The 25,764-nt window shown below is 39.7% G+C and overlaps 2 protein-coding genes and 1 long non-coding RNA gene across 4 annotated transcripts in view; 2 read left to right on the top strand and 1 right to left on the bottom strand.

The window, feature by feature from the left end:
• Kat2b (lysine acetyltransferase 2B) overlaps positions 1–3,662 on the top strand; it is a 128,247-nt gene extending 124,585 nt beyond the window's left edge. The window contains exon 18 of the mRNA XM_085679374.2: positions 1,584–3,662. Within this exon, the coding sequence (XP_085535500.1) occupies positions 1,584–1,777 (194 nt within the window). The 3' untranslated portion in view covers positions 1,778–3,662. The remainder of the gene's footprint in view (positions 1–1,583) is intronic.
• A 5,983-nt stretch (positions 3,663–9,645) lies between these two features.
• Sgo1 (shugoshin 1) overlaps positions 9,646–25,764 on the bottom strand; it is a 50,479-nt gene continuing 34,360 nt past the window's right edge. For both annotated transcript variants that reach the window (XM_085679377.2, XM_048456784.3), the window contains exons 2-8: positions 24,897–25,044; positions 24,220–24,416; positions 17,058–17,134; positions 15,215–15,258; positions 12,837–13,637; positions 10,427–10,616; positions 9,646–10,251 (exon numbers count right to left, since the gene is read on the bottom strand). In XM_085679377.2, coding sequence (XP_085535503.2) covers positions 10,140–10,251; positions 10,427–10,616; positions 12,837–13,637; positions 15,215–15,258; positions 17,058–17,134; positions 24,220–24,416; positions 24,897–25,038 — 1,563 coding nt within the window. In that variant the 5' untranslated portion in view covers positions 25,039–25,044 and the 3' untranslated portion in view covers positions 9,646–10,139. The remainder of the gene's footprint in view (positions 10,252–10,426; positions 10,617–12,836; positions 13,638–15,214; positions 15,259–17,057; positions 17,135–24,219; positions 24,417–24,896; positions 25,045–25,764) is intronic.
• LOC148119051 (uncharacterized) lies at positions 11,050–13,583 on the top strand. Its single transcript, XR_015735420.1, has 2 exons — positions 11,050–12,301; positions 12,497–13,583. It is a non-coding gene; the product is annotated as an uncharacterized LOC148119051 (long non-coding RNA).

The raw sequence follows: 25,764 nt of genomic DNA, 5'->3' as shown, positions 1-25,764 counted from the left end.
AAGTGAAGGAGAAATGACAGCTTTGTGGAGTCATCAGGCTTGTCCTGCAAGCGTCATTATCTGCTGAACCATCTTATCAGCTTCTGTATATTTCTAATTCAATCTTTTTCCAAATCCAAAAAATACCAAATAGGCTTCAGGAATAGAGAATAAGTATTCACCTATACTGTGATAACAGGAACAATTGATTGAGAATCCCTAAATTAAATCAGTTTGTCAGAGTGTACATGGGTGTATGAGTACAGCACATGTATGTATGTCAGAGTGTACATTGGGTGTATGAGTACAGCACATGTATGTATGTCAGAGTGTACATGGGTGTATGAGTACAGCACATGTGTACTTTATTTTGGGTTAAAAATAATCATGATCATGCCCTACATGATTATTTTTCTAAAGCATTATAAACATTGTACTGGCAGCATATCAGAAACAGTAGGAGTTAAGAAGAACTGTCCATAGCCATTCCCACCCAGAGGCCCAGCTTCTTTCCTCCTCCTTCCTTATTGAGAACTGCCCCACAAAGTTACTGGGAATTGAACTCAGGTCCTCTGCAAGAACAATATATGCTATTAATGTGTGTGTGTGTGTGTGTGTGTGTGTGTGTGTGTGTGTGTGTGTGTGTGTAGGGGGGTAAATCATTTTGAACTAGAACAATGGTTCAGCACTTAGGACCACTGATTGCTCTTTCAGAGGACCTGGTTTGATTCCCCCCACCCATATGGCCACTTACAACACTCTGTAACTCTAGTTCTAGGGAATCTATGTCCTGTTCTGTCTTCAAAGAGCACCAGGCATGCACATGCACACTGACATACATGGAAATGAAACATCTATACAATTAAAATAAAAATAGATTATTTGGTAAATTTAAAAGTCAAAAGTTAAAGTTTGATCATTGATGGAACCTTGATCAAAATTCATTTATTTTACTTTAGTATTTTATGTGCAGGCCACTGATGTATTTGCAAACAAGATGCTAGTTTCTTTCTTTGTATCACACCAGTAAAACTATGAATTTAGTAAAATGAGTTCAGCCTGATAATTTTTAGCAATCAAAGATTCTGTGCCAGTGTTCTACCTGCCCCACTCAGCATGCATGAATCCTCTACTTACTGTCCCTTAGCCTCCTGGTGCACAGTAACAGATTGGAGCAGACAAGTACTTACAGTCCTTTTAATATTAGTGTGGCTGCAGTGTTATATACAAATCTTTTTTAGAAGAATAGACTTAAGAATTATTTTGTGGGAGCTGGAGAGATGACTCAGAGGTTAAGAGCACTGGCTGCTCTTCTAGAGGTCCTAAGTTCAATTCCCAGCACCTCACGGTGGCTCACAACCATCTTATAATGGAATATGGTGCCCTCTTCTGTTGTATGTGTATATAATAGATACATGTTTAAACACACACACACACAGACACACACACACACACACAGACACACACACACAATTATTTTGCTTAATCACAAGAATTTCTCTTAAGCACGGCATTGGAATGAGAAAAATGTTAGCAAATCAACAGCATAGATTTCTTCCTGTAGGAGTAGTCAAGAGTTGCTAATGTTTTTGTTTCATGTTCAGATCTGAAAACCATGAGCGAACGCCTCAGGAACAGGTACTATGTGTCTAAGAAATTATTCATGGCGGACTTGCAGCGAGTGTTCACCAACTGCAAGGAATACAACCCTCCCGAGAGCGAGTACTACAAATGTGCCAGCATCCTGGAGAAGTTCTTCTTCAGTAAAATTAAGGAAGCAGGGTTGATTGATAAGTGATTTCTTTTACTTAGACACTCAACAACAGTGTGCCTAAAGCAGGTGGTTTAGGTTTTGGTTTGTTTTTGTTTTTTGTTATTGTTATTTGTTTTTAAGAATTGTATATCATGTGTTGAAGAGACTTGTAATAATTAGCACTTTTGAAAAACAAACAAAACCTCCTTTAGCTTTTCAGAGACTTATTTAAATGGAAGTTATAGAAAAAATTATTTTGTGGGATATATTTTAATCTATTTACTACTATCATGTAAATTTTCTCTGGCATATCCAGTAGCTGACAGATGACCAGGGCTTCCTCAAAACCTGTATGTGAGGAAATTGCACACAGTACCAATATTTAGGGAAATTTAGAGAAAATTTTGACCGTGAATGTCTCCATTTTTTTCTAATGGAACATGAGAGTTTATTTTATTCTGAAGGACTTTAAGGGTCCACGATATGCCTGACAAAGTGAACTATGTGATATTTGAAGTCTCATTGTAGACCTTTTACAAATACATATTTTTAAAACACTCATCTGGAAGAGGTGCTCAGAGCAGTTCTGAAAAATGCAGCTTCCCCAACAGCAGCTGCCTGGACTCTTAAGGACGGGACTCTTTGAAAGTGCCCAGGGCTTTGGTCATCCTGTCTGCCTATCACAGGCTGCAGAGTGCACAACCACTATGGAATAATTCTTAGCAGATATGTATCAATATCATATTTGCCTTTGCTTGTGCAGGCTTTAAGTTCTAAAAGATCCTTTACTAGGCCACAAAGGTGTCAACTTGAAAACATTGGAGCTTTTGTCAATGTTAGGACATATAGCCTAAATATTTATGAATGCTGGGAGTCTTACTCCAAATGAGTAAGGATTCTTTGTATTTTCTGGTACAATTAACCTTATTAGCAATGTCTGTGTGAACATTTCCCATTTGCACTTCCAGATTTATGTTTGTCTGATGTGAACTGAATTCTCACCAAAGTTTATGCCAGTATTTTAACCCCTGAGTCATTTAATTGGTCCCTGGTAAAATCCCACTAACATCCTTCCACTATAAACAGATCCTATATCTGGAGCTGGAGAGAAGGCTCAGGGTTAAGAGCACCTTCCATTTACCCAGAGGACATTAGGTTGATTCCCAGCAGCAACATCCAAAATGGTATAATCTTATTAACCAATTTGCCTGGGGACTCAAGTTAGTGCTTTGATTTATTTCCTGATTACACTACATAGAAAAGTGGGACACCTGCCACCCCAACTCTGGGAAAAACCAACTAATATACTACCATTTTAATCTCAATGGTGTCGACACTAATTTTTATGACGCAAATTTATAAACTGATTTCTTTTTGTAAAGGCTGAGGTTTTAAAAATGTATTTATGTATGTTTTCTATCAGCATAAATTATAATAGGTCACTAATGTCACTAAAACAGCTTGCAGAGGTAGTGTGCTTGAAGGAAAGTGCCCTGGCAATGCTACTGAGCGTGCTCCTGACACAGACGTATTCTGTATGTTCAGAGTGTCCACTGAAGACCACACTGAAGATGCCTAGGCTTTTGAATTGCAAGGAACACTCTAAGTGGTGTCCAGACTTTTAATGAAGAATGATAATACAGATTGCATTAAGTATCTCAGACTATCCAGCTTGGTGTCCTGTCAAAGTCTGTTTCCTGGGTAGACATTCTTATATTGTCTTTAAAATCAGATGGTCTCTTCTATATTGAAAGCATTTTTATGTTTTCTAATTTAAAAATTAATATTTTCTTATAGATATTGTGCAATAAAGCTGAAGTAGAATGTGTGGTTTTTGCAAATGCTTTAACAGCAGATAAAAACTTTACATTTGTAAAATTAATATATTGTATTGGTACAAAATAATTTTAAATTATATTTTAAAAAATTCTGTGTGGTGTTCTGTTTTGTTCCACTAACAGTATGAGGTTAAACAGGACAGTGTCAGCTGGTATGAGCACGGACTTTACCCTAAATCCTGAGCTCAAAAGCTTTCGTGAACATGTCTGGAATTGCTGCAGTCATAGTTTTATAAGCAAAACAAACCCTATATCTGGAGCTGGAGAGAAGGCTCAGGGTTAAGAACACCTCCCATTTTCCCAGAGGACATCAGGTTGATTCCCAGCAGCAACATCTAATGGCTCATAATTAACTGCCTGTAATTCAAGATCTGATGCCATCCTCTGTTCTCCAAAGGCATACTCACTTGCAAATATATGAATATAAACACATGCACACACACATATACATATCCTCTTCTCCACATACTCACGTTCAAATATTCACACACACACACACACACACACACACACAAACGTCCTGTTCTCCACAAGCACCCATACTCACATGCAAATATATGGATATACAAACACGTGCGCGCGCGCACACACACACACACACACACACACACACACACACACACACCCCATTCTCCATGGGCACCCATACCCTTGCAGATATATGGATATACACACATGCGCACACATATACACATCCTGTTCTCCACATACTCACATGCAAATATCCATACACACATACATATAACTAAAAATAAAGTTAAAAACAATCCAGTCTGCTGGAGTGTCGGGAGAAAGACACTTCTCTGCCTTTTGTGCCACTCACTAAAACACCACTGAAGAAAAATTCATTCACGAGTGTTATTAGAAATTAAATATAGTTTGTAACATTTCACTTTATATCTGCCAGAGTAACGAGGAAAGAGCAAAGTGCATGTGATTTCAGAACATCTCCCATCCTCAAAACTCTCTCTAGGAATTATAGCCTATCTGGGTGTGAGGACCCAGTAGTAGTCATGATGTTGGATGACTTCCTGAGCCAGGAACAGGGCTTTGGCCTTTAAGCTCTTTGTAGTATCAAAAGCAATGGTGTGAAAGGCAGGCGTGGCAGCACAGGTAGGAGAGGTGTGCACCAACTGTTGGGCTCAAAACCCTGGGCTCACCACCAGTGCCAGTGAGGGAGAGGAGGGGGCAGATGGTCATGTCAACTCATGTCCAACCTACAAGTATGCTTTGTTGAGAGGTACGGGAGAATTGTCTGTATTCTGTCAATCATGTTTTAAATAAACACTGATTGGCCAGGCAGGAGGTGTAGGTGGGAAAACCAGACAGGAAGTGGAAATGATGCAAGGAGAGCAGGAGAATTCTGGGGAGGAGGAAGTTGATTCCTCCTACTCCTGCCCAGATCACCGAAGCAGCAGGATGTGATCTGCCCCATTGAAAAAGGTTCTGAGCCATTATGGCTAACATAGATAATGATAATGGATTAATATAAGTTACAAGGACTAATAAGAAGCCTGACCTAAAGGGCCAGTCAGCTTTATAACTTACTGAGTCCTCTGTGATATTTTCTCTGGGGCTAAACAGCTGGGGGGACTGGGCAGGACAGAAAAACACAAACAAGCCGCCCCCCCAAACAAACAGGACCCTTCATGTTACAGTTGAGTCTCTCCCAAGGGGGAGACAGATGCTGAATGTCCTACCCGACACAAGCTAACTTCTCCATCTTATATAGTGTAAAGAAATCTCCACTTTTGTACATTTATTCAGTGTGTGTGTGTGTAGGCCAGTGGGTGATGGGTGTCTTCTTCATTAATGCTCTGCCTTGTGTTTTGAGGCAAGGTATCTCCCTAAACCTAGGCTTACCAATTAGGCTAAATTGGTTAACCAATGAACCAACTCCAGGTGCCCAGCTACATCCCTGTTTCCAGCACAAGGGGTGTGCACATGAGTCTAAGATCTGGGTTGTGAGCTCTGGTTGTCATACGTGGCAGCAAGTGCTGGATGAACCACCTTGCAGTCCACCCCCCACCTCACTGTTGTGATTATTCAGCTAATAACTGGAAATAGCTAAATTTAACCAGGTGTGGTGGTGCACACAGGCCTTTAATCTCCATGTTTGGGAGTGCAGAGCTTCGAGGCAATTACACTCCTTCCCCTGAACTCCTTTCCCATGCTTAGTAAGTAGGCCTAATAAACTTATGGTTCTTCAGGGTGAACTGTATGTTCACACAGGGACCCACTTTCGGCCAGATCTTACAGAATGAATCAGGCCAACCCTCATTGTTAAGAAGCAGTCTGTGTTGTAATTTGACAACTCTATGTTCTGTCACACATCCCTTTCTCTTGGTGCTTATCTTGCATTCTTACTCTTGATGTTCCTCTACAGGCATTAAATAGAAGCTGCTTTTGCAGTAATTCTCAACCCCCAAGGACCACCGGAAAGCATAGATATTTACATTATGATTCATAACCATAGCAAACAGTTATAGAGTAGCAACAGAAATAGTTTTTGTTGGGGGGGGGTCACCACAACATTACGAAGATTGAGAACCACTGTTCTAGAGGCTCAAACTCAAGTCATTGGGTTTGGTAGCAAGCACCTCCCCCTGTTATGCCATCTCACTGCTGTGATAATTTTGACAGCTGGATCCAACCCAGTACCACTGCTCTGAAGGAGGCAGAAGAAAAGTCCCTCAATGGTCCTTTCTAGTCAAAGATGAGTCCTGCCCTATTTGATGAGACCATGAAATTCGTACTCTCTGGCTCATGCTTCTGTGTACTGGGATTAAGACATGAACTGAACCACCAAGCCTGTGGCTCCTTGTGAATTTTTTTTAAAAAAAAAAAAACATGTGGCAGAAGACATCTTTGTAGAGTTGGTCTTCTACCATATGGGTTCTGTGGATCAGTCTTTTTAACAAGTGCTGTTACCAAGTCATCTCACTGGCCTGAGTCCTTTCATCTCCAGGTCTCGGCTTTATTTATTTGTTTATTATTTATAAATTACACAGTTGACCTCCATGTTAGTTTTACTCTTTTGCTGTGGTGTTGGGTTTTGAAGCCCAGGCTCCCACACATACTCTACCATTCTACATCTCTGGCAGATACTTTTTATTCAGTAATTGACCATTACTGAACAGGATTTAATGCCAAGAGCCCGTTGTGGCCCACCTGGCACACTGAATGAATTCTCCAAGTTACAGCTCTCCATCTTGTCTAGAAACATAAAGCTGAAGTATATATTTTAGTTTCTTCCATCTATTAATAATAAACACATGGCCCTTTGTAGAATTGCTACTTTTTTCTCTCAATCTCTCTTCTGGGGGATGGGTTTCGAAGACAGGGTTTGTCTGGGTAACACTGACTGTCCTGGCACTTGCTCTATAGACCAGGCTGGCCTCAAACTCAGAGATCCCCCTGCCTTTGCTTCCTTGAGCACCACACCCAACTAGACTTGATCCTCTTGACACCTTTTACAAAGTAATGAAGTACTGAAGTAATGAAATACATTGGAGAAGGGACAGAACACCAGGGAATTTAGAGCTAAGAGATTAATGTGAGGTTAGGGTGTAAGCAGATGTGTTAGAAGACCTGGCTGAACATCATGAAGGAAGCCTGGCCTTTACAGAAGGCCCTGGACATGTAAAGAATATTAATTGCAGTTGCAATTTTTAAAATAACAAAGTGGTAACTATTTCTCAAAAGAGGCGCTAAGTCTGGTTTATTTCTAAGATATTGTATTCTATATCTACCAACATGGTAAGTCTCAAACAAGTCAATTATAAATCAGTATATACAATAGATATATAAAATACAGTGCATATCAGATAAAAATGTTGACACAAAACCCTTAACAGCCTATAAACAAATACTGCATCGGGAATACAGAAACATGAGAAAGACTAGAAGTCAAATAGTAGTTTTAAGGTAACAGTGACCGGTGCTCGTACTAAAACTTGAAAGATAACAGTGACCGCATGGAGCGGGGGTCAAGGCTGATACAACACAAAGATCTTTCCAATAAACATGTAGGTGTCTAAAGAAGAAAGTAGAAAAATGGTTTTTGATTTTTCGAGATTATGTAGTGCCAGGCCTGGAACCAAAACCCAAACGAAGGATGTCAGGATTAAACACACACATCCCTCTAGTCACTGGTAAAAGAAGCCCTTTATTGAATAGTACCACGGAGACTTTTATCCCCAACACAGTCAGGTGGGCCAACAGGTGAAAACTTCACCCCCCTGATCCTCAATCAAGGACAAGGCAACACCTGCTCAGGAAGCAGAGCTGGACACAGCTCTCAGAAGCTCAAATCAGAAGGCCAAGAAAAGGTCACTAGTGGGGGAGAGCAACTGGAGGCCAGGATCCAAATGGTCCCAACAATGTAACACAGCTTGTATAAAACAGGATCTTCCTGCCTCAACCTCCACAGTGCTGAGATTATAGGTATGCTGCATCATAACAGGCCATGGAAAAAAATTTTGAAAATGAGCCAGGGTATAAATAGCTGGGGTTCCGCAGGCTAACTAGCAAATTTAATCCAAATGTTTGTTTTTGACTTTTTTTGTTCTGCTTTTTTTTTAATTTTTTTTTTTTTATTTTCATTGAGCTCTACATTTTTCTCTGCCATCAACCCTCCCCCATCTCCATGCTCCTAATTTACTCAGGAGAGTTTGTCGTTTTCTACGTCCCATGTAGATTAGATCTATGTTAAGTCTTTCTTAGTGTCCTCATTGTTGTCTCAGTTCTCTGGGGTTGTGGTTTGTAGGCTGATTTTCTTTGCTTTATGTTTAAAAACCACCTATGAGTGAGTACATGTGATAACTGTCTTTCTATGTCTGGGTTACCTCACTCATAATAATGTTTTCTAGCTCCATCCATTTTCCTGCAAAACTCAAGATGTCATTATTTTTTCTGCTTTGTAGTACTCCATTGTGTAAATGTACAACATTTTCCTTATCCATTCCTCGGTTGAGGGGCATTTACGCTGTTGTTTCCAGGTTCTGGCTATGACAAACAAAGCTGCTATGAACATAGTTGACCACATGTCCTTGTGCCACAATTGAGCATCCTTTGGATATATACCCAAAAGTGGTACTACTGAGTCTTGAGGAAGGTTGTTTCCTAATTTTCTGAGAAATCGCCACACTGATATCCAAAGGGGCTGTACCAGCTGGCATTCCCCTTAGCAAGCAATGCAGAAGTATTCCCTTTTCCCCACAACCTCTCCAGCATAAGTTGTCATCAGTGTTTTTGATCTTGGCCATTCTTACAGTTGTAAGATGGAATCTCATGTTTTTGAGTTTTTAAATACATAAAAACTAAACTTAGCTTGTATGAAATATGGCCCACAAGCCAGTTTGCTTGGTGTGGACCAGGATACAGTCTACCTCTGGGTAGGCAGCACTGTGGTAATCACAGCCACATGAGGCCCACTGAGATGAAAGTGGACTTGTATTTATTTTTAGGTAAAATGGTCGCCCTGGAGGTACTATGACATTACAAAAGATAAACAGCGTGGCTCTAGACTGCTGTGGCTGTGCTCCTTCCACAAACAGGACCTTGGGCTCTGTCTTCGGTGCTGAAATAGAAGAGTGGCTGGAAATGTGACTGTAATGGGAGAGTGGGCTGCACACGAGCAACAGAGAAGAGCTCTCAGCGTGACTGAACGGACTGCTGGAAGTTATCGTGGACAGTCTGAGATGAACACTAGGCCCTTCTGTTGTTTGCAGTGGGACTTATTCCTAGGCCTTGCCCATATGACACAGGTGTTGACTACTGAGCCCCAAACTGAAATGTCTTGGTTTGTGGTTGATTAAGACAATCTAATGTGAAGAGAGGGGAAAGTTGACAGGGACAACAGATGAGGAAACAAGATGGGAGTGGTTAAGGCCAGAAAGGAAGATAATCAAGGTTACTTGACAGTTAAGAGTAGAAGGGAAACACAATGGCCACCCTTATGTACAGTCAGACTTTATATTATACTGTGGCCACCACAATGGCCACACTTCAGTGGTCTTTAAAAATGGACCACTTATAGTGATTTCAGTTTAAAGAAATATATACACAACTGCAGAAGTTCAATCATTTCATTATATATATAGATCAAATCCAGAAACTTACTAGTCACATATTTATACTTGTAGACTTCTGACAACATGAAGGGCTAGCCTGAGGTCCATGACATGTTGATTCTGATGAAGAATGATGTCACACACAGAGTTCACAACCTAATCCTAGAACCAAAACTACCAATTCTCTTAATCGTGATTCCAAATACAGTTTACCCAAAGACTCAATATGATGGTAGAATAAGGGATTCTCAGCAACTTATGGTATGTCTTATGGTCAAGGATTCATGAAAGATCCACATCCTATCTTTATAAAATTTCAACTCTGAAATTCCCCTGCTGGAGAAATTTTAGATGCTGGTAGCAATCCACAGAATTACAAAGTATAGGTCCTGACCCAGAGGTTGATAAAGGATGGTCCTGCCCACTGCACACTGCCTCACAGAGTCTATCAGGCAACAGAGAAGGATCCTCTTTGATAGCATCCAACCAAAGGAGTTACTGTGTGTGCTTTGTACTTCTTTTAGGACGTCTCATATCCTTTTTTTGCTTGAAAATAGGAGAATCCAAGAAACACAAGTCTGTGAAAGGGTCCCCTCTTCTCAATTTCCTATAAGTAAAAAAGAGATTTCAGGTATGATTACAAATATAGCAGAATTATATTCAGCACAGGACTATTATAACAATAGGCCAGTCCTAGTCCTCAGAAACAATCCACTCACGACTTCAGCCCTTCTTCAGCCCTTCCATAAGAGTCGTTACAGATGAGTCCACACAATACTCACGAAGCGAGTGTTGGCTCCTTATAGCTGGTGATGGTGGTGCACTTGCGCTTAGGCAGAGGCACGGCTGGGCTATCCTCATGCCTTTTTGGAGACAGAGAAAGTTTCCTGATTTTCACTACAGGAGACAGCAGGATATTGGTGACATCCTTCAGGCTACAACCAGGTAAGTTTTGATTCTTGCATGGCATACCTACAATATAGTGTTTATTGAATATGAACCCAAGGGATACAAATCATAGAAATAAAACTATGGTCAATTACATATTTTTAAACACACAAAATACCTGGCACTTGATGATCTATGCTTTACAAACTCTGCTGTGGGATAAAGCTCTTGTACCCTTTAAAGATTTGTCACTTTCATTGATTTAATAAAACGCTGACTGGCAGTCAGGCCGGAAGGGCAACCAGGAGGAGGGACGACCAGACTAGGAGAATTCTGGGAAGAGGAAAGGCTCAGTCTGCAGTCACCATCCAGAGGCAAAGGAAGCAAGATAAGAATGCCTCACTGAGTAAGGTACCAAGTCATGTGGCTAAACATAGATAAGAATTATGGGTTAATTTAAGTTGAAAGATTTAGTTAATAATAAGCCCATGTTTAATGATAATAATAATAATAATAATAATAATAATAATAATAAGCCAACCAGTTTACAATTAATATAAGTCTCTGTGTGTGTTGTTGGGACTGAATGGCTGTGGGACTGGGTGGGACAGAAACTTCCATCTATAAAACTTCCTCTTGTTTTTTTTTCTTTTTTTTAAAGCCAGATAATGTAGAAACTATGGTAGATGTAAAGAACTGTTAGCTATAACAGAACTATTTACTAAAATGTAACTTTCTTCCCCAATAGCTCAGATGTTATGAGTTGGTTTAAAGAAACTGCATTTTAGTTACACTTTAATCCTTAGAATCACCAAGGTTCCTGTCCCAGTCCACACCAAAGTCTGTGACACTGTTGGAGACCACTGACCACAAAGTCATTAAACATACAACAACTCTCAATCAGACCATGAAGACCAGGATAAAACGTGTTCCTCCTGGTGCTAATGTTACAAAAATCCAGATGTCTTTCCCATCATTAACACCCAGGTCCTCCATCATCTCAAAGCTACATTTATTTGGGAGGCAGGCACCATACACATAGTGAGAAGACTAAAAGACAATCTTCTCCAACAGAGGTTTTTAACTACAGAACATCTGGGTGTCAGACACTCTCCTGTCACCACAAACAAACAACCGATCCAGTATTAATGCAGACTACCTCCAGGCAACAGGGTTAGACCAGCTGTTCCAGTGTAGAGTAATGTTTCCTACACCATGCGTGTTTATAAACCCCCAGGGGAACTTATAAAGACACTCAAATTCTAACTCAAGGGACAGGACAGAACCTGGGATTATGGCTGTTTCCAGGTAATGATGCTGATAGAAGTCTGGGATTAAACTATTTAAGTGCTTTTGTTCTTTGTGAAACCTTATTGTTTTCGAAAGAACACAAAAAGAGATAACAAACAGTTCAATTATGCCCATGTTACTCAATTTCAATAATTATCAAGTTTGCCAACCCTGCTCAACTTATTCTATCATTAAAGTATTTTTATTTAAAGTAGAGCAAAACATTTATTAAGAAAAAGAGAAATATAGCTACTGAAAGCAGATTCTCAGGATACATAGTTTTAAAACATATTTTTACAAGCTATACTGTTCAGCTGCTTAACTAGGAAAGTTAATTCATTGTTTCAGGCTCTAAGATCCCAGTAAAGCAAATCAAGCATGCCGACTGAGCTGCTACAATGTGACAACATTCTGAAGATGACAGGACCTGACAGCATGGAGCTATTGCCACAGGAATCAAAACTCTCCACGAAGTCTTTGTGAGTAGGTGTAGGCTGATGACTAACACTGAACCACTTTGATAAAATAAATGCAGGGGTTTCTGGTTTTCAGCAGATGAGAAAAGAACTTCTTTCTCTCATAAGTTCACCTTCAACTAGAAAAATAAGTCAAATTTCCTGTTAAACTAAATATATAAGTTCATTAAAATGAGTTTTTTCTTTTTCATTTTTCAGGTGATCACAAGTGTAAAGATCTTTTAATTCAATCCAACCATAACCTGTCCTCTCCTTACCCTGCTCAAAAGCCTCCTCTTCAATAGGAATCAGACCCTGAGAAGTAATACTCCTGTAAGATTCCTATTTGCTTCAAGTAAGCCAGAATAACAGAGCCATGTTTCCATTTTCTACCCCTACTGTTTTATCAGGTTATAACTTCCTTTACAGAGAACACATATGGAAAGTCTCTAGACTCCCCAGAGAAACAGATGGCAGTACAGTATCTAAGAATCATCAGCATTGGGGCAACCATTTAGCAGAAACATTCAAAACTCAGGCAAATAAGCACACTGCTTACCGGTAGGAGTTCTGGTTGGCAGAGTCTTCTCCTCATCTTTTTCATCTGTATACTTGAATTCTCTTTTAGGCCGAGGCCTGGTGATTGGTCTGTCGGATTCTCTGGTGTGGTCTATCAAGTGCTTGCATGGAGGCAGGTAGATGTCATCGGACTCATCCTCAGAGGCACTCAGATCGAGAGCACTCCCTTCCTGGTCACCACTGTTAATTTCTTCACTGGAGCCATTGCTCATTTTTTGTCGGAAAGGGGTGAGATGAACACGCTCTTCCACATTAAAATCATAAGCGTCACTGGAACCAATAGACCTATCCAATTTTGTGGGTTGTAAAGTGTGCTTATCTTTACTTTTCTTGCCCTTACACCTCAGTGAGGATTTTGATTTGCATTTCTGGTTGGTTCTTCGCTCTACTCTTTTCTGTGCACGTTGATGCTTACTTTCTGTTTGTTCACGTTCAGATGGTAAAATGACTTTTGTTTTAGCATTCTTTCCTGAGTAAGTCAGTCTAGGGGATAAGTTAATTTGGTCCTTGTTCCACAGACAAACACTTTGTTCTACATTTTCAAGTTTGTGCAGAGTTTTAGTTGGGTCTTTACACCCACTTCTTCTAACTTCCAAAGACTGTCTCACCCAATGACTGGCTTCACAGTCCTCCAAAGCAGTGGAGCAACTTACATTACTAAAATCTTTCTTTAAGTGGCGACGGAAAGACACAGTCTTAGGTAAGATGTCATCATTAGGCTCGACTTGACCTGAATCAAAATCACTTCCCAGCGTGTCTGAAGGAACAGTAGAACTTGGTTCTGAATATTTAAGAAACAAATGAGGGAAACAATGTTATGCTTTAGAAATATACATTCCAAGAACATTAGAATTGAAAGTTGCAGCAGTTATTCAATAGCTTCCCTATATTTACTATAAGTAAATTAAAAACACAGAAAGTTCAATATCACCAGCTTTTTACTCATCATTGAATAATCAATAGCTTATATCAACATTTAAAAATACTGTAGGAATGATGTCATATGAGGGAGCTCATGCAGGAGGATCAAGTGAGGTCCAGCATGTGCCACACAGCTCTAGGATTGCCTGGGCCACAGAATGAGACACTGTCTCAAAATAAAAGAAGAACCCTTTAATCCCAGCACTCAGAAGGCAGAGGATCCTTTTGAGTTCAAAGTCAGGTCTACATATGTGAGACCCTGTCACAAAAGAAGAAAACAACCTCCCCAACATAAGCAAATATATTCTCATTATACATATATTATAAGTAAGGTTTTATGTGCTTCTGGTTCAAAGGCTTAAAGAAAAAGTACTAGCCTCGCTGTTTAATCTGTAAGCACAGAAGAGAACTTCAAATTCTGAAATGAGAAAATATACCAAGAAAGTAGAAGTTATTTTTTTGAAATTATTTGGATAATTGTTAATTAGATCTTTCAGATAATTATCTGTATTTATAGGAAAAACAGGGTTTTTACCTGGTTTTCCTTACTCAAATTCCATCCATTTTGTGACGCTTAGTACAAAGTAGTATGGTCCTAGGTGCGAATGCTCCCCTCAGTCACTTCTAGTAAGATCCTTTACTTCTCTGTGGCTAAAGAAAATGGATTACACTCCTGGGCTACAGTAGCACATAGCAGTTGATTGCAGCTACAGATACAACTAAAATTCCTCCTTATTGATTTGGCACAATGAATAGGTGTGTTGCTGTTGTTTTTCCTGACAGGGTCTCAACTATGTATTCAGATGGCCTTGAACTTGACCCCACTGCCTTACTGTGCTGGCTAACTTTGTCATCTTGAGACAAGCTAGAGTCATCTGAAAGTGGGGAGCCTTCACTGAGAAAATGCCTCCATAAGATCAGGTTGTAGGTAAGCCTATAGGGCATTTTCTCTATTAGTGCTATATGTGGGAGGGCCCAGACCATTGTGGGTGTGGCCACCCCTGGGCTGGTGGTCCTGGTTTCAAGAAGAAAACGGGCTGAACAAGCCACGAGGAGCAAGCCAGTAAGCAGCTCCCTCCATGGCCTCTGCATTACCTCCTGTCCTGTGTTTGCTGATGAACTGTTATATGGAACTGTGAACAAAATAAACCCTTTCCTCACCAAGCTGCTTTTGGTAATGGTATTTCATCACAGTACTAGTGAGTCTAACTAGGATACTTCCTCACCCCCTGAGTGCTGAGGTCATAGGTATAAAGCCACCACTCAGCTTTGATGGACTCTTTTAACCCCTATCAGTCTATGTAAGATCAAGGTTCTTTGAGCAGAATAACAGATAAACAGACTTAAAAGTTAAAAAGAAAGAAGAAAATGAAAAAACATGTAATTAGGTTACTTATTCACAAAGATCAGTATTTTTAGATTTTCTAACCAACTTACCTTTGGTTTCGAAAGGCCAGTCATTTTCTTTAAGAACAATTTGCCTTAAAGAATAAGAAACAGAAATCTTAGCAATTATATAAAAAGAAAACCCCAAATTCAACATTTTCCCAAAGGCTATAAGCTTGTGATATCATTTCACAATTCCAGTCCAAATCTACAAATCCTTGTTCCCCATCACAGGAAACAAAACGCTGCTCACGACACCTGGCATTTAACCCAACTCCAGGTCACAGAAGGAGCAACCAATCCAAACTGCCTCAAAGTTTTTAAGAATGAAGTTTGGTCACTCAGCTCTTTAGGACCTGATATCACGAGGGGAGCTATCGTTTGGTGATGATACAATGCTTTAATGGTATCAACTATAGATTCTTCTGAAATTGTAGCCCCCTTTGTTTTCTTTGAAACCTGAATTCTAGTTTACTTCATTAACCAAATTTTCTTCTACTCAAAACTTGTATTGACAATTTGTAATTTTACTCTTTGTAAAAATTTTCCACTTTATAATAATTAAAATACAGGTTTTGTAATAAAAGCAGAGGGAACTACTGATTTTTTTTAAGTCTAATAACAATCTGATTACCTCACCTCATCTAACTTCATTTGTTGGGTCTTAAAATCCCACCGTTTCAAAACTCCAGAAGTTTAATAGTGATGTGTGCAGCTGGAACTTTCTAGTACTAATGGCTCCATGTGAGGATGACAAAGCACCACCTTTGGCAGGCAGTCCACCCTTGAGGCTAACTGCCACGATCTGGAAGCAATTTGTCCTCACAGCTGGGGGAGGAGTGACTCCTGGCATAGTGGTGCAGGCCAAGAACACCGCCACATCCACAGCACATGGGCAGCCCCAATGTGCTAGCGCCGCCCAGACTGAGGCCATATTCGGTAGCTTTTCTAGTTTTTTGTTTGTTATGAGCCAAGGTTTAGCCACGTAGCCCAGGCCATCTTGAATTACTATTCTCCTGCATCAGCCTCCCAAGTTTTGGATCTATAGCTATATATGTTAGTCAGACTCACAAAATGGTATAATTAAGAGCTGGAGAGTTCATCCTGGCAAAGAGAAAATCAGTTTTCTCCAATGAAGTCTCACTGTGTCTGTCAACTACACTCCAGAACAGGCCAATACAAAACAGGCTCAGTGGTATTTCTGTGGATGTTTTATTGAGCATTTCTTTCTTTTCCTTTTTCCTTTTTTTTTTTTTGTCTTATTGTTCTTTTGACTATTCTGCTTTTCATTTTTGTTTTGTGTTTTGTCCCCTCTTGAGAGAATGGACATAAAGTCGTTTGAGAAGGGAGGATCTAGGAGCTGGATGAGAGGTAAATGATTAAAATATATCGCATGAAAACAATTTTAATAAGAAAGAGCTGTGTATTTTGGTATATATAATTAAATCTCAATAGTTCACAAAAGAACATAAAACATACATAATCGAAGAGAAGGGAAAGAGGGCATCTGAATCAGAACTGAACAACCAGACAGAGGTATTAAAAATAATAGTTCACTCTTCCCACTCCATGTCCCAATAAACTGGACAGTTTTTAGGCCTGAAAAAAATATTAGTTTTAATAATGACTGCTTACAAGAATGATAACATGATGTACAAAATAATAAAACAAACAAACAAATAAAACAACTGAAAGAAAACAGTTTAAAGCTTTGGTGAGTTTCTAACTTAGCCATTAAAGCAACTAAACAGTAGAAAAAGAAAGCTCTAACTTTCCACATAGAACAGTATTTTAATATCAAATTCTCTTAAGTATACTTCCAAAAAAAAAAGCCTCAGACTGTAAAGACAAATGATATCAATTTCCTAGAAACAATAATGAACTTGGTACTAACTGTAAGGTCTTCACAGACAAGTCTCCGATGGTGCTGTCACTACTGGAGAACACTTCTGAGATACATCCTTTCCGGTTCTGTTAATATATTAAATCAAAAGAAAACACCATTATAATTGTCTACTGCTATGAAATATGTATGTGCATTCTGCACTATGAATGTATTGCTGACTAAACATATATGTCTGCAACGATAATATATACTTGCTGACAGCCTGCAGCACTGCCATGCAGTTTCAGGGGCTAGGATTTCAACAGCTGAAACATCACACACTGCCCTCTTGTAGCTCACATTCTAATGTATAGAAAGAAATTTTAAAAAGGGTCTACAAGTTAGCTCACAGATAAGAGCTCTTGCCATGCAAGCCTCATAATCTCAGCTGGTCCGTGGAACCATGGAAGGAAAGAATCAACACCTGAAAGCTGTCCTCTGACCTTCACATGCACACATGTGCCCCTCCTCCCAATGAAAAGAGAGACATGTGTGTTGTGTGATGTTTTACTCTTTTTGCTTTTTGGGGGGCCTATCACCCAGCTTCCAAATAAATCACAATTAATTACGAATTCTGAGCTTTATCTTGGCTTGTTTCTTGCCAGTTTTTCTTTAATTAACCCATCTACCTTTTCCCTCTGGGCTCTTATCTTTCTCTATTTCTGTATACCTTACTTCCACTCTTAATCCGTGGCTGGCTGTGTAGCTGGGTGGCTGGCCCCTGACAGTCTCCTCTTGTTCTCTCCTTCCTCGCCTCTGCTTCTATTTATTTTCTCTGCCTGGCAGCCCCATCTATTCTTGCTCCTGCCTCACTATTGGCTGTTCAGCTCTTTATTAGACCATCCACTGTTTTAGACAGGCACAGTAACACAGTTTCATAGAGTTAAACAAATGCAGTATAAACAAAATCATATACTTGAAAATAATATTCCCCAACACACACATCTGATTTCTACAGTGAAAAGCGCTATGAAGGCGAGATATGAGTGAATCTAGAGCTATTGAAGTTGGAGAGCTCTACTACACAGCGACTCTGAAATGTAAGAACTCATTAGTTACTGACCAGGAGGAAGAAAAAGCAGTGTAAAGAGCAAAACAGGAATAAACAGGAATAGTCATGGTTGTGGTTAAGAGAATAGGTCAATGTAATGAAACACAGCAACTGAGAGCAGTGGGAGGTGTGCATACAACACAGCAGCTGGAGAGCTATGACTCTGTGGGAAGGTTAGGTGTCACTGAAACTCAACTAACTACTAAGTAAAGCAGCACAAAGATCAGTCTGGCCAACACGAAGCATGGCTTAAAAAGGCCCTAGAGTGGCAAAAGTTAGGATGTCATCATAGCAAACCAAGATGTGCGACTAGGTGGGCCTGTGGCACTAAAGCTTGTGGGACGGCTCCATTAATAAAACATGCATAACCCAAGGGCTCTAGGGCATATTCAGTATTAAGCAACCTGCCACGGAGTTTCTTAACATTTAGCAGATGAGAACACTTGGAGAGAAAATTCCAACATGTGCAAGGACTGAATGTGGATATGGAGATGGCATTGATGGAGTAGGTTTGGCCAGAGTAAGCAAGCAGGCTGCTTTACTGAGATGAGCAGCAGGTAACTGGACAAAGATCTGGGCACAGCAGTGCATGAATCTCAACACTCTGGTGCCGAGGCAGGAGGAAAATCAATGTGAGGCTAGCCAGGTTTCAGACTCAGTTCTGAGCTAGCCTGAGAGAGACCATGACCCAAACAACAACAACAATAAATGAATGAATGAATAAGTAAGTAAAAAACTAGAAAGGGGATTACAGAGGAAGGTAGAAGTATACAACATACTTGAGAAATAGAAGAGTTATGCTTTCTTTTGTTTTGTTTTTCAAGACAGGGTTTCTGTGTCTTGGAACTAGCTCTTGTAGACCAGGCTGGCCTCAAACTCCCAGAGATCTGCCTGCCTCTGCCTCCCAAGTGTTGGGATTGAAGGCGTGTGCTACCACCACCCAGCAAGAGTTTTGTTTTCCTAAAATCAAGTAGAAGCTCTGAGTGTATACATCTGCATCTGTGTTTAAGCTTTGATTTATGAATTCAAAAGCTACCAGAAGACAATTATATAACCACGGGAGGATTTCACATGTGTCTAGGGCAACTGCCTTTTACCAATAAAGAAGCTGCCAACACAAGAGACTAACACGGAACAGCAAGGAAGTAGGAAGAAAACTCAGGTGAGGATGATGGCATGAAAGTAAAGAGACTTTCAAGGAAAGAGACTTCTCTTGCAATCTGCAAAGCTAAGCAACAAGGGCAAGCCAAACATGGCAGCATGCAAGTTTTGGTGATCTTGATACACAGTCGCAGAGAATGGCAATGACAGAAGCTATGTATATGGTTTAAAACTAAGTTTTACTATATAGACCAGGCTGGCCTTGAACTCAGAGATGTGCCTCTCTCTCTCCAATGCAAGGAAGTAAGGTGAGCATCACATCTTGCCTCTTTCACCCCCTTTCTCTCTCTCTTTTAAAAGTTGTGTTGTGAGGGGGAAACAAAGAAATAAGGAATGGAAACCTGACCAGGAATGATTTCATCTTTCATCTTGAAGGCAAGAGATAGTGCAGATACTACACCTCTGACTGTGCTAATCCAATAGGTAGGAAAACAAATAATTAGGATCCAATTTCTCATGGGGGTGAGATGAGAAGAATATGATGCTGTGGGGGAGAACAAGAGAAACTGGAAAAGCCTGCACATTTCTGCTGGAAAGATGAGCCCCAGATGGAACACTAAGAAGAGCTCCTACTCAAGTTTAATTAACTTTTGAATTTAATGAGCACATACTAGTTTTATCTTTATTTCACATTTTTTTATTTATTCTATGTGTATACATAACTGTTGATTGTATGCTCATGTGGCCAGAAGAGGGCAACAGATCTCTTCCAGCTGAAGTTTAAGGCCTTTGTAGAACACTCGGCTTATGTGGGGAGGGATCCTAACTCAACATATATTGATTCAATAACAAATTGACCCAAACTACCTATAAGAATGAGTTCCTGGCCGGGTGGTGGTGGTGCAAGCCTTTAATCCCAGCACGCGGGAGGCAGAGTCAGAGTCAGGCAGATCTTTGTGAGTTCGAGACCAGCCTGGTCTACAAGAGCTAGTTCCAGGACAGGCTCCAAAGCAACCCTGTCTCCAAAAAAAAAAAAAAAAAAAAAAGCAAGGAGTTCCTATGAAAGTTTTCAATTTGATATCAAAATAGCTAACTTGGAAAGTAGTAACACTTGCCCATCAAAATCCCAGCAAAATTCTTCAAAGACCTTGAAAGAATGATACTCAACTTCAATTGGAAAAGCAAAAAACCCAGGATAGCCAAAACAATCCTGTGCAATGAAAGAACTTCTGGAGGTATCAAAATCCGACTTCAAACTCTACTACAGAGCTACAGTACTGAAAACAGCCTGGTATTGGCATAAGAACAGACAGGAGGACCAATGGAACCGAATAGAAGACCCGGATATCAATTCACACATCTTCGAACACCTAATCTTTGGTAAAGAAGCAAAAAATAAGCCGGGTGGTGGTGGCGCACGCCTTTAATCTCAGCACTTGGGAGGCAGAGGCAGGCGGATCTCTGTGAGTTCGAGGCCAGCCTGGTTTACAGGAGCTAGTTCCAGGACAGGCTCCAAAGCTACAGAGAAACCCTGTCTCGAAAAACGAAAAAAAAAAAAAAAAAAGCAAAAAATATCAAATGGAAAAAAGAAAGCATATTTAACAAGTGGTACTGGAATAACTGGATATCAACATGTAGAAGAATGAAAATAGACACATATCTATCACCATGCACAAAACTCAAGTACAAATGGATCAAAGACCTCAACATAAAGCCAGCCACACTGAACCTTATAGAAGAGAAAGTGGGAAGTACACTTGAATGCATTGGCACAGGGAACCACTTCCTAAATATAACCCCAGCAGCACAGACACTGAGAGAAACAATTAATAAATGGGACCTCCTGAAACTGAAAAGTTTCTGAAAAGCAAAGGACATGGTCAGCAAGACAAAATGAGAGCCTACAGAATGGGAAAAGATCTTCACTAACCTCACATCAGATAGAGGTCTGATCTCCAAAATATTCAAAGAACTCAAGAAACTGGACACCAAAAGAACAAATAATCCAATAAAAAAATGAAGTATAGACCTAAACAGAGACCTCTCGACAGAGGAATCTAAAATGGCTGAAAGACACTTAAGGAAATGTTCAACATCCTTAGTCATCAGAGAAATGCAAATCAAAACAACTCTGAGATTCCATCTTACACCTGTAAGAATAGTCAAGATCAAAAACACTGATGACAACTTATGCTGGAGAGGTTGTGGGATAAAGGGAACACTCCTGCATTGCTGGTGGGAATGCAAGCTGGTACAACCAACCCCTGTGGATGTCAGTGTGGCAGTTTCTCAGAAAATTAGGAAACAACCTTCCTCAAGACCCAGTAATATCACTTTTGGGTATATATCTAAAGGATGCTCAATCATGCCACAAGGACATGTGCTCAACTATGTTCATAGCAGCTTTGTTTGTCATAGCCAGAACCTGGAAACAACCTAAATGCCCCTCGATCGAAAAATGGATAAGAAAAATGTTGTACATTTACACAATGGAGTACTACATAGCAGAAAAAAAAACAACAGCTTGAATTTTGCAGAAAAATGGATGGAGCTAGAAAATATTATTTTGAGTGAGGTAACCCAGACCACAGAAAGACAATTATCACATGTACTCACTCATAGGTGGTCTTTAAACATAAAGCAAAGAAAGTCAGCCTACAAACCACAACTCCAGAGAACTTAGACAACAATGAGGACACTAAGAAAGACTTACATAGATCTAATCTACATGGAAAGTAGAAAAGGAAAAGATCTCCTGAGTAAATTGGGAGCATGGAGACCTTGGGAAAGGATTGAATGGGGGGAAGGGAGAGGTAGGGAGGGGAGCAGAGAAAAATGTAGAGCTCAATAAATACCAATAAAATAAAATATACATATATATATATAATTTAATTTTTATTGTCAGTTAAATAACTAGAGGGGATAGGGATGTGGCTCAGTGATAGAACACTTGCCTAGCATATTCAAAACCATGGATCCCATTTCAGGGAATAAGAAAATAAAAGTTAAGAAATTTGTTCACAAAAAAAAAAAAGAAGAAAAAAAGTAGTATCATTAAGGCGGGTGGTGGTGGCACACGCCTTTAATCCCAGCACTCAGGGAGGCCGAGTCACACATCTCTGTGAGAGAGTTCCAGGACAGGTTCCTGTCTCACAAAACCAAAACCAAATCAAAACAAAAACAAACAAAAAAACACAACAAAAGAAGAAAGTAGTAACATTATTCAAGAAAAAGGAGAAACGAATATTTAATTGTATAGTAGCAGTATAATTGAAGTGATTAATTATAGGACTAGAGAAAGTTCAGTGCTAGGACCCTCGCACTCACTGCTATGCCCCCAGCCCCTATGTTGGATGGCTCATAACTGCCTATAGTTCCAGCCTTGGGTGGGTGGAGATCTGAAAGCATGTGCACACACACCCCATAAATAATTAAAAATAAATCTTTAAAATATAAAGACTTATTATAAAACACAGGGAACTACCAGAAACTGTTAGTGAGCAAATTAACTAAAGACAGAAAGGAAGCATGTCTAAAAACTTCCTTTCCTTTGTCTCTACATTTCAGCGTTTTAAAATATTATTTATTTATTTGGTGGGAAGGCGTGCTATGCCATGTGTGGATGTCGGAGGACAGCTTTCTGGGGAGTCAGGTTTCTCTTTCTACCATTTGTGTCCCATCAACAAGAGGCCAACACCTTTACCCCAGAATGTCTCTGCTCCAAATCTTCCCTTTTTTCCCCGCAATTTCTTTTGCAGCATTGAGGATGAACAAACTCAGGACTTTATGCATTCTGGACAAGTATTCCACTCTTGAGCTACAGACCCAGCCGAAGAAAACCTTCTTAGACTAAAACATCTTAGTGGTGGCACACACATTTAACCCTAGCACTTGGATGGCCGAGGCAGCTATATCTCTGTGAGTTTGGGGCCACCCTGGTCTACACAGTGAGTTCGAGGTCAGCCTTGTCTACATATTGATATCCTGTCACATACAAACAAAAAAGCTCTCTACTACTGAGAAATAAACCTTGAACACTGAAGAACAAGCACAGAATGGTTCAGAACAAGTGACACACATAGATCTACTCTTCTGGTATTTAAGCCTTTAAGTAGACACTGAAGAGAAGTTCTTGGAACTTCAGCCAAAATTCTGGAAAGGAGGGGGCTGACGATCTGGCTCAACAGTAAGATGTGTAGTAGTCGGAAACTGCCTGTAACTACAGCTCTGATGCCTCTGGCCTCCATGTATATCCATACTAGCACACACGTGCCCAGATGCGCGCGTGTGCGCGCGCGCACACACACACACACACACACAACTAAAAATAAACAAAAATAATCATTTATAAATTCTGAAAAGCACCAAGGAGATTCAGATGCCGATAGGCTGATCCCCTGTAATTTACTGAATAAGGGGAAAAAAAGATTAAAATGTTGAAAGAAAATAATCTTTAAAATGTAATCTAAGCTAGGCGGTGGTGGCACAAGCCTTAAAGTCAGGTGGATTTCCAAGTTTGAGGACAGGCCAGGTTCCAAAGCTACAGAAAATCCCTGTCTCGAAAAATCAAACAGCAACAACAACTACAGAAACCAAAAAACAAAACAAAAACAAAATCTTAGAAGTCTCTTTCAGAGATAAGAACTCATCGTACAACTCAGGTTAGCCTATAACTTGAATCTTCCTGACTTAGCATGTCGGGTTCTGGAGTCACAAGTCATGGGTGTGAACGGCGCCCAGGAAGAGATAGCATCTGCTAGAAAGCAATTATTTTCTACACTGTCTACTATACACACATTATATGTGAAGGGACTCAAATGTATGTCACATGTTTATATAACACCTGGAAGTTGTATTCTGAACTTCAGATACACACCTAAATAAATAAACATAATAAATTATTTTTTAAGTGATTCTCTAAATAGTATTTAGAATACTTTCCATATCTAAAATAAAGAGCTTTATAAAATTGCACTTTATCCAGCAAAACTATATAAGAAAGTTTTGTAATGAACATACCTGATCAATGTCTTCACTTTGTTGGGAAGTTAGCTTCTCTTTCACTGTATATAGCTGGCATGCAAGATAAAAACATTCTCTTCTCAGCTGTAGGATGGTATCTTGGGCCTCTCTCACTTTGGATTTTTCATTTTCCAAAGCCAACACTAACAACCTGTTGTTATCTTGGTAATTTTTCAGCAGTGTAGAAGTGTTAGCTATAAGTTAAAAATTTCAATTTTTCAATTAAACATACACTTGGAAGGTGAAACGGTCTGGAGAGATGGTTCAGTGGTTAAGAGCAATCAATCAATCAATCAATCAATCAATTAATGAAGCCCAGAGTTCAAATCCCCAGAGGCCATATAAAGAGCTAGATGTGGCCATACACACAAGTAACCCCAGCACTGTGTACCGGAGCAGGGAAAGGAGCTAAGGTATTGGAGGGTTATGGACACAGGAGGACCTCTAGAGCTTGGCTGGTTGCCAGTCTAATTCTTGGTTCAGTAAGAGACCATTTCCAGGGGAATAGAACGGAGAGTAATAGCAGGGCCCCAGAACTTTTCCTCTAGCAAGAGCCCTGCTTCCCGCCACACACACACACACACACACACACACACACACACACACACACACACACACAAATACACACACAAATGCCACGAATGGTATATAAAGATATCACAAAAATCTCTTACTGGGTACTTGGCAAGGTGCAACGATAAAGGACTTGCGTTTGCCAACCTCTGCTAAGTTTTTATTCCTTTTCTCTTTCATTCGCTTCTTAATGTCTTCAAGACTATCTTGAAAGGACTTTTTCTGACACCTTTCCTTAACCATCTTTGTCTAGGAATCAAAAAAAAAAAAAAAAGACAATGAACATTTCTCAGATACTTTCAAATATAAAATTTAGGAAAAAGGAATTAAGGACAGACTAAATTGTAAACTTACTTCAAAAAAGACAATAATTTTGTTTCTTTTTTTAGCTTTAACATATCATTAATAGTCAGGTGTTGTGGCATAATCCAAGCTACTAAGATGGGTAAGGCACTTGGATCATGAATTCATGCTTCAGCTACATAGTAAAACTCATTTCAAAAACAATTCAACAAAAACAGATGTGAGAATCAAGCCCATGATAAGAAAAAAAAATCCTGTAAAATGTCATTCATGTTTCTAAAATAATCTTCTCTTCTGCTATTTCATAAGAAATGTAAGTGTCAACTATTCATTTTCTAGTAGACACTCATTGGAGACACACAATATTCTAAGCACTGCGGGATCTGCTTATTGTTATTTGGTACAGGGTATTGCTATGTTACCCAGTCTGGTTTTGAACTTAAGAGCGCTGATATTCTCAGCCTCCTGAATATCTGAAACCAAATGTGAGAGCCACACACTTTGCCTTACTTTTCTTACAATGTTTATGACCATCCTTTAGTGTTTAGGATTACAGTATTAGTTCAGAAGCAATTATATGGATACCAGGGGTTCTGTTTAGCAATTATTACTAATTATTTATTTGGGGGGCAAAATGACATGCTTCAACATGCCAGGCTATTTTTC

Source organism: Myodes glareolus, chromosome 18, assembly GCF_982192425.1.
Source record: "Myodes glareolus chromosome 18, mMyoGla1.1, whole genome shotgun sequence".
Taxonomy (NCBI): domain Eukaryota; kingdom Metazoa; phylum Chordata; class Mammalia; order Rodentia; family Cricetidae; genus Myodes; species Myodes glareolus.
Note: the sequence above shows the minus strand (reverse complement) of the source record. Positions and strands in the feature narration are given on the sequence as shown.